This window comes from Myotis davidii, unplaced genomic scaffold (assembly GCF_000327345.1).
Source record: "Myotis davidii unplaced genomic scaffold, ASM32734v1 scaffold299, whole genome shotgun sequence".
Taxonomy (NCBI): Eukaryota; Metazoa; Chordata; class Mammalia; order Chiroptera; family Vespertilionidae; genus Myotis; species Myotis davidii.
In genome coordinates, this window is record NW_006293088.1 from 9,188,972 (window position 1) to 9,198,308 (window position 9,337).

The following is a 9,337-nucleotide window of genomic DNA, read 5'->3' on the forward strand; positions in this document are numbered from 1 at the left end:
CTCCTCTCGTAACCCTCAGAACAGCCCACGGGGTGGGATCAGTGACTCCTGTTTGAGGAATCCAGCGGCAGTGGCAGAGCTGGCATCAGGCTGTGCTGTCCAGGGCACAGCTCTGCTTCCGGGCCAGTGGGAATGTCCTGCCTGACCCCAGAGGTGGCCCTGGGTTGACCCCAGGCAGTCTGGTTCCTGCGCTCCCACATCCGAGCTGTGTGACTCAGTCTGTTGTTGGTAGAGCGGAGGCAGTACCCGACCTGGTGGGGTGGTTGTGCGGAGTCCACGGGAGTGCACAGTGGTGCCTGGCCCCCAGGGGGCACTCTTAAAGTCTTGCAGGTTATTGTCAGCAGTAGATTCTAGCACTGGAGCATGTGCATCTTGGGATCCAGAATTATTTGGGGAAGAAACCACCTTAATACTAGAATTCTGGGTGATGGGAGAATAAAATAGTGACAGGAAGCATTTCCTAAGTGCTTACTCTGCTGTGTTCTAAGCCTGTGTTTCCTCCTTTACTCACAGTGGCTCTGTTATAATCCCCATTTTACAGATGATAGGACTGAGGCCAGGGACATTGAGTCAGCTGACCCAGAGGGGCACAGTCAAGGTTTGGGCTGGCCTACAGGCTCTGCAGCCTGACTCCAGAGGCCAGAGCGTTCACCCTCCGCTGTATGCCCTGTCCAGTGTTGAGCCCTTGCTGTGTGCCGGGCACTGTGCTAAGTTCATTACCAGGAATGGCCTGGTGACTGCATGGCACTGGGAGGGCAATGCTCGTTGCTCTTGTTTCCAGCTCAGCGACCTGGGCACAGTCGGGTGGAGGGGACAGGGCTGAGGCCTCGCAGGCAGGCGCGGCGGACCCGCACGGCAGGGATGTGCCCCTTGGCCTGCGGGCGAGATTGGCCCTCGGCCTCCCCTCGTCCCCACCTGAGAGTCGGAGGTGGTTTGTTTGCTGGAGTTTTGCTCATGTAGGGAAGCTGTATAAATGGAGTTGGAACTTACCTAAATTGCCTTTTTTAAATTTCACATTTGTTTTGAAATTTAAATAATCTATGTAACAAAGTACTTTTCTGCTTTAAGAATTTGAAATTACCCAGAAAGTTACATTCAAGGTAGTTATTTATCTTGTGCTCCAGGAGTATGATGCATTTTTCTTAATTCAATATGTTGCATCAGGGAATGAATGGCGGCCTTTTCTCACTGTGTGGATTTTGGCTTTCTTACATTAGTACCTCCGTGATGGGGTCTTCACATTCTCCCTCGACTGTAACCCCTATAGGACCCCTACAGACTTGTGTCTGTGTGTCTCTTTAGACAAGAGAGTTCCAGGCATTCGTTTAGATTTCTAGCAAGTGTGGGTGGTGCACAATGCTTTGTGTCAAGTTCTTAGGCTCTGTATTAAAGCAGTGAAACAGCAAACGCTGGTTGGTGTTTCCTCGTCAGCGGGAGTTTGGCAGACATAACTTTAGAAAGCTGCCTAGTCCGCTGACACAAACTAAAAGTAATTTCTCAGAATTAATAGAGGGAGGTGGGGGTAGTAAAGGGTAAAGGAGGTCATACCTGTAGTGACAAAAGAAGATTGGAGTCGGGTGGTGAACACGTAATGCAATGTACGGATTATCGTGGAAGTGTGCACTTGGAACCTATCTAAGTTCTTTAACCAATGTCACCAAAAAATTTAATAAAGAAAAAAAGAATTAACAGAGGGAGGTGCCCGTTTGTTTTCCAGGTCCCTTTCCATGCTGTCGCCCTCCGGGTCATTCACTCTGATGTCGCCCCTACCCACATCCTGTATGCTGTGAACGCCAGCTGGGTCGGCCTTTGCAAGATCCTGGATGATGTTGGCGGATATACAGAGGGGCCCGTCCTGCTTACGCAGACTCCAATCTGCGATTGTTTGGGCTTTGGTGAGTGAGGGCGAACGTGTCTATAAACCTACGGAGCTTGACCCACTTCTCCAGCGGTAATGGCCGGCCTGACCTCGGGGCTGTCTCGACTCGATGGTCAAAGAGCTGCTTTGTCTCCACACACTGTGGGCCTCGGGCCTCGGGCAGGCAAGAGGCAGCTCTTCCTGCTCCTCCGCTGGCCCCTCTAAGTCCCGGGTCCCTGAGGCCTGGGGATGCTTCTCACCTGACGTGTTTTCTCGAGGCCGCTCACCCACTGCTGGGGCTCAGTCCCTCTTCCTGCTGCCCTCCCATAGTTCCAAGCCCGTGTTACCCGTGCGCTCTCTGCTTGGATATCTCACGGCGTCCAGGACTTGGGTCCAAAACTGAAGTCCTGATGGGTCCACACGCCTGATGTTCTCCCGGGACCCCCTCCTGCCCACCCCATACCACCTCCTGTCCCCGTAGGTCCTTCACTGTCCTTCAAAGATTCACGCTGGTGTTTGGGCCCGACCCTGGGTCCTTGCCTCGCTCTCCGCCCTCTCGCAGGTCAGGCGGCTTGTTCCTGAAGCGAGTCAGGCTCCTCCAGGTCCTGTCCTCCCGTGCCCGTGTGAGCACCCTCACTCCCACAGTGGACCCCCCACTCGGGAGTGACCTGGGCGCAAGCGACGCGGTCACGTCCTGACATCCTGCCGTGTCCATAGCACAGGGCCGGGTCTGGCTGGGCCTCGCAGCTCCCGCAGCTCTGGGCCCATCTCCTCCAGGAGCCCACAGCAGGTGTTCGTCTCATGGCTTATGAGGTCAATAAACATCAGTGGATGTTTCTGGAAGGTTGACCCAAAATTAGCAAAGTCATTAGCAATTACACATTTCTTTTTTTTTTTTTTTTTAAATATATTTCTGGGACCCTCCAGTCCGCAGGCCGACGCTCTATCCACTGAGCCAAACCGGTTTCGGCAGCAATTACACATTTCTGATTGATACAGCGCTGTACTTCCTAAAGCGTCTTCATAGAGACGGGTCACTTTGTGCAGACCACAGAGAAGGACTGGGTAAAGGGAAAGGCTGAGTCACCTTTGCCCCACTAGACTGTCCCGGGCGCACTGGCACAGGTGCAGGTGCAGGTGCAGGTGCAGGCTAGAACTTCGGCCTGAGGACCACTCGGTGCCTCACAGCCGAGCAGGGAGAAGCTCCCATGGCTTCCGGCATTCCCACACTCCGTCTCCCACCACGTCATATTTCAAAGCAAAACCCAGTTGAAGTTGAAACTCTGTTTTAGAAGCTGCTCTGCAGCGGGGTGGTGGGAGGCCTGGCGCCTTGCAGAGGGTGATCTGCGTGTGCTCTGGGCTTTCCAGGGATCTGTCGGGGGATCGACATGGAAAAGCGGCTTTACCACATCCTCACGCCTGTGCCCCCGGAAGAGCTAAGAAATGTGAATTGTCTGCTGGTCGGAGCCATTTCCATTCCACAGTGCGTCCTCAAGAGCCAGGTGAGCGTGGCTCCGGGACAGCCTGGGAGGGAGCTGGCTGTGTCTGTGGTAGAGAGAGAACCTGAAGCTGGGCTAGAGTCATGGGCAGGCTATTGTTGGGCAGACCGACACTTGGTTGTAGGGGCTGAAGGAAGCCAGGGGACAGGCAAGGCCATGAGCCACCAGTGCCACGGGAGCCCGTGGGAGAGCCATTCCCTTTCCTGAGGCTGAGGCCATCTTCAGGTGCAGCCCTGGGAAGGTCATGGTGGCCAAGAGCATCCGTGTAGCCCCCAAGCCCAGCTGCCGGGCCTGTGGGTGGCCTGTTCCTCCCTTTCTTACCTGCTTGTTGGAGATGGAAACGCCCGCACTTACCACTCCTGTTCGATGTGCTTGTGGAGTTGACTAGACAGACAGGGAGGCCGTCACGGGGCTTCCGGGCCTTTGGGGAGGGGGCTCAGGATGGGGCGGGGCTCGCTCAGACTCCACGCTGTCTTCTGGGGGAGGAAGACTGGGCGGGTTGGGAGTTTGCATGTTTTCTGTTTCCTTTCAGCATGGGCTCGAGGGGACGATTCCTTACGTCACAACAGATTATAATATTAAACTTCCTGGAGCAACGGGGAAAATTGGAGCAAGAGAAGCGGAGGAAACATCTAGAACGAGACCACATCCAAAAGCTCGGTTCTATCGAAAGGCTCGCTGACGTGGCTAACGAGGGAGGAAGCCTGACGTCAGCGGACTGACGGGCTCTGCGCTGCGACTGCGCCCTGGCGAGCAGCATTCCCTCCACAGCTCGTGGAAGCCGTAGTCCACTTAAGTCCCTTCTTAAAGCTCCGTGACCTCATTTCGCCCTGCTCTGCTGTGTGGTTCATCATCCACGATGTTTCATTTCCTACAGGGAGAAAGCAGCAGGGAAAAGGTGACACGCCATTGAAACAGAACAAAGTTCCAGCATCTGGTGGGAACCTGGGTAAAAATAGGGAGACAAGGGCCCAAAAGATGTACCAAGGAGGGCGGCAGGCTGGCCCTCGCCCACTTGTGGTGCCGGCCGGGGTGGGGGACCCGCTGGTGGGTCTGTCCCATCCCCTGATCACATGATCCTATCCACCTTCTCTTCCCTTCCTGTGGGACAAGTATTAAAAGGTCGTGTTTCATCTTTAAATCAAGGCTTAACAGATGGAGGTTTGGACTCGAGAAGCCTTCCCTTGCTCTCCAATCCGGGAACCCTCTCGGGGCCTCGTTAGAGATTTGCCCTGATTGGCTTCTCTTCCGAGACTGACAGCCTGGGCAGAGGTCTGGGAGAGGCCTGGCAGGGCAGCTCTGAGTGGCCTGTTCCTGCAGTTGGCAGCTCGACCCAAACTTGAACATGTGGACAGCTCTGGGCTGTTGAGCGCCCCCTCCTGAGTGCGGGAGCTGGTGATGGTGCCACTCTCCCAGGTGGAAGTCTCTTCGTCTCCCTGGTGCTCACGAGTCCTTACCCTGAGGTGGGTGGTTTGGGGGGCAGAGAGGAGCCGTCTGGGGCACCATTTCTGTGCTGAGGAGAGCGGGATGCTGTACTGAGGCAACGTTTCAGACTTGCTGTGAACGAACGTCCGCTTCCTGGCGGATCATGTTGAAGGAGGTCCCCAGGATTCGCAGGTTTTACCATCTATTCTTTTAAATTGCTGATTATTGTTGTCTTTAAGCATCTCAGAGACCCTCAGGCATGCAAATTCTCACAGGAGCCTTGTCCCTTCCAGGTGAATTTTAGGATTCTGGAGACCATTTAAGGTCTCACTTCATTGCGTCTTATATGTATTTAAGTTTACCATGTACACATTTTTCTATTTTGACTTGGCAAATAGTTGTGAGACAAACCACCACCGTCAACCTTACCTCCTTCCCCAGCCCCTGCATCTTGATGACAGTCACTAGGTCGCTAGCAGCAGGTCGCATTTGCTTTTTCATTGCTCCAGGCCTGCCTTCAGCTGCCCCTCTTGCTGGCATTTAAGGTCCTTCAGGTCCCTCAGTAAAGAAAGCAGACGGGGCCACTAGAGGGAGTTGTCAGCCATGGTCAGAGGGCCAGACCTTCTAGGTCCCTGGCTCTGGTCAGGCGGCTGTAGATGTCCATTTGCTTACCAGTGTCGGTGGTGTGGGCTTGTTATTTCTAGTCGGCTGTGGTCAGGGTGTGTAGGAATGAGTCTGCATTGAGTTATTCTTAATCATCGGTGTGTGATTTCCAAAGTAGTACCTGCTTATTCTAGGGTTCATTTTATTTCATAAACACAGACAGCTCAGTGTTCCCTGCTGACCCTGTTAGTCCTGGGGGTAGGAGTCAGTGTACGCCCTGGCCCCAGCCCGGAAACGAGATTAGAGGGGGGGAGGGACAGTGACTCGCCCTCCAGGTGCCTTGGAGTAGGATTTCCGAGAGATCGGACTCTGGAAGTGGCTCCTGGGGGAGGACAGAGGAGTGGGCAGGCCCCAGGTGGAGCGGAGGCCCTGCCTCCTCCACTGGGTCTTGACAGGTGGGATCACCTGCCGGACACGCAGCTGTCCGCCCGACAGTGTGGGGCGGGGCGATGTGGGTCCAGGGCTCCTTTATGCCAAATCCTGAGCTTTTAAAAATGGGTTGCTAGAGGTCTTATTAGCTTTGGATGTGGCAGTGTCGCGGGTCAGACAGCAGGCTGTGATGTTAGAGCTCTGAGTTCAAATCCTGGCTGGACCACAGGCTCCAGAGGTTGTGGGGAGACATTCACTGGAGCCTGTTCCCTTTTAAGATGGGACGGAAGCTCTTCCCTGGGTCCTTGCCCGCGCAGTGCAGAGGCCCGGCCCTCAGGCGAGCAGGGACTGCGTGCGCCTGTCTGGAAGGCAGAAACCAAGATCGGATTGTTCACCGTCACTCCGGAACGAAGCAGAAGCTCAGTGTTGGAATCAGAACCTCTTACCTGGCCCCCCTCCAGCAGGTTCACCTTAAAACCGTTCTTCTGGCCGCGTGTCCCGCTAGAGCTCCTGTGAAGGACCCCCTGGGAGTTTTTCCTAAGCCTGTTTAGTGTTTTTGAACTTGGATGAACAGTCCACCGCATGGAGAATCGCTTGGTGCCATGCTGCTGCCTCGTCTGACATTTTCTAAATTGTGTTCGGTTTTTTACAACATTGGTGTCCTGCTGTATGTGCGGTGTTCTGTCCAGCTCTTTTCACTTATATCCTTTTTGTATCATTAAATATTTTTTAGGACATGATTTGGTGTCATTCCTTACATAGACCATTTTGCTCCAGGAAGTTACTTCAGTGATTAGGAGCGATGATGACAGAAACAGCGGGTAAAATAAAACACTGGGAGGGGCTGGGTGTGGGTGTCAGGGCGACGCAGGGAGCCCAGCAGTGCCACATTGCCGGCGGTATTGGACGCAGTGGCAGGTTAATTTTTCTGTTTGGGTCCAGGTATGTGAGCTGAGAGAGGTGCCACCTCCTTTCTGGCTGTCTTGGAGTGTATTAGAGGAGAAGGAAAATTTTGCTCCCAGAAAAGTTCAAATTAAGAAAAGAGAAGCCCGGGTCTGGGGCTGTCACTGCCTCTGGACGGCGCGAGCAGCTCCGCTCCCCGCGCCCCGCGCGCCTCCCAGGCCGGGCCTGCCCCCCAGGCGGGCTGACGGGCTGACGCTGAGCCTGCACAGCGGCCGAGATAAACATGGGGCCGTCTGTGCCGGGAAGGAGGAGCATGTGGTGTTCAGGCCTCCGGCGGAACAAACGGCTTCGCTAAGCTCAAGAGTTCCAAGGTTTTGCCAGGAAGAGCTGGGCAGAGGGCTGGGCGGGCGCAGCCTGAACGGAGCTGCACTTGGAGTCCAGTCGGGGCAGCAGCTCCCCTGGAAGTGCGGGCGCTGAGTAAGCGAACAGCTGAGCCGGCGGACACTGTTGGGCTGGGAAGCTGAGGGTTGCCATGGTGACTGATGCCTCCGCCGTGCTCAGCAGACTGGCTTGGGTTTTTCTAACACTTTGGAACTGACTTGATCTCCCGGGTGAACCTCTGCGGGGCAGGGAGAAGCCGCCGACCTTGCAGGCCTGCCTCCTCGCCAAGGCGCCTCGCGGGGCTGCTGCGGGGACTGCAGACACCAGGGTCCCGGCACTGCTTTCCGGGAAGGGAGGGACCCGAGGCGGCCAGCAGCCTGAGGAGTCTGCTCCCGGGCACGAATGGATGGAAAATCCAAGGGGAGAAAACCACCAGCAGGGGAACGCCGTGCAAACCGCGGCCAGGAAGCCCAGACGTTAGAACATACAGCGCCCAGGGGGCCGGCCTCGCAGGGAAGCAGGTTGGGGCTGAGGGCTCCCGGGCCTGTGCAGACGGATTCCGCCGGAGGAGCGAGGATTGGGGTGAGGCTGGGAGAAGCCCTTCGCTGCAGAAAGGGACACAGACCTGGGCGCCTGGCACCTGACTGGAGGGCCAGGCGAGGTGCCACCAGCACTCAAGCATGAACTCGGTCCTCACCAAGTGCGGGTCTCCGCCTCGCGGCTGGCTCAGCCTCCGTCTGGGAAGCAGTGAGTATATTTTCTTCTCTCTTGTCCAGAAAGGGGGGTCGATGGCACTGAGCCAGGAGAGAAGCCGGGGGGCTTGGAGGGCCACTGGGTCCCACGCCTGCTGACTCGGTCTGGACGCTTTAAGCAGCCCCCCTACAGGCTGAGCCGGGATTGTCCTCACTGACCTGGGGGTTCGTGAAAGTGGGGAAGGCAGGGTGGCCCAGCCCGCTGAGGGTCAGCCCTCAGCCCTGACCCCATTGCAAGGATGGCGCAGATGCCGTTGTCTTCTGAGCAAGCAGAGCAGGGAGGCTCCCCCCCACCCCACCCCCCACCCTCGGAAGGAGAAAGCAAGGTTTCTGCTGAGGAGCTGCTCCGCTGGCAGGCAAAGGGCATGGTGGGGAGGCGCCCAGGACCCGTCACATGGCCACGTTCTGTGCATCACAGTCCTGTCCCCATCGCTAGGTTTTGAGTAGGTTCCCAACTTGGCCTTTAGCTATTTGTGAAAGCGCTACGAGCACTGGCTGGTGTGGCCAAATGATTAGAGCACCAGCCCACACACCAAAGGGTCATGGGTTTGATGCCCGGTCAAGGGCACGTACCTGGTTGCAGGGTTGATCCTCACCCCCAAAATCGGGGTGCGTGCGGAAGGCAACTGATCACTGTGTCTCTCATATCGATGTTTCTCTTCCCCCCTCTCTACTCCCTTATGCCCTCTAAAAACCAATGAAAAAATAACCTCGGGTAGGATTCACAACAACAACAAAAAGGGCCATGAGACTCCCCGACCCGTCAATGTCCTCTGTGCCGTACACCATGACGCATCGGAGTGTGGAGTCAGGACTAGTGTTTCTGGGATCAAAGAGCCTTCCAGCGCCCCAGAATCGGAGCCCTGGCCCTAGACACCCCATCCCTGACCGCAGAGCAATGACCTGGCCCCGGTGGGTGGCAGAAAACGGCCACCGACTCTGCTTCGGCTTGATAGTGTCTGTGAGCCATTTATTTATTTGACAAACGTGAATGTGTCATAGCTAGTCACTTAACAAATGTTTATTGAACACTTTTTTTGCTGTTAATCTTCACCCGAGGATATTTTTTCCATTGTTTTCTAGAGAGTGGAAGGGACGGAGGAAGTGGGGGAGAGCCAAAAAAAAAATCATGTGAGAGAGACACATGCATTGGTTGCCTCCTGCATGCAACCCAACTGGGGCCGAGGATCAAACCTGCAACCCAGGTATATGCCCTTGACCAGGAATCGAACTCTAGACTCTAGTGTGGGCCCGACCCATTGAGCACTTACTGTCAGGCATTGTATAGGGGCTGGGAGACGCTGGTGAACAAGATAAATGCCCGTTTGAGAAGCTTAGTGACTAATGAGAGATAAGGGCTTGTAAACAGGAATTGAGAGGTGGTTCGTGTTAAAACACAGTGATTGTGGGGTGATGACTTCATCCCTGAATGATAACCCTCTTAGAACACCCATCACAGGGGTTTTCTGCAGCAGTCACATCACCTA

At 55.4% G+C, this 9,337-nt stretch overlaps 1 protein-coding gene across 1 annotated transcript in view; it reads left to right on the forward strand.

Annotated features, from left to right (window-relative positions):
* Positions 1-6,554, forward strand: part of NOL9 (nucleolar protein 9) — a 12,701-nt gene extending 6,147 nt beyond the window's left edge. The window contains exons 10-12 of the mRNA XM_006766826.2: positions 1,718-1,895; positions 3,227-3,360; positions 3,890-6,554. Coding sequence (XP_006766889.1) covers positions 1,718-1,895; positions 3,227-3,360; positions 3,890-4,039 — 462 coding nt within the window. The 3' untranslated portion in view covers positions 4,040-6,554. The remainder of the gene's footprint in view (positions 1-1,717; positions 1,896-3,226; positions 3,361-3,889) is intronic.
* The last annotated feature ends 2,783 nt before the right edge of the window (positions 6,555-9,337 follow it).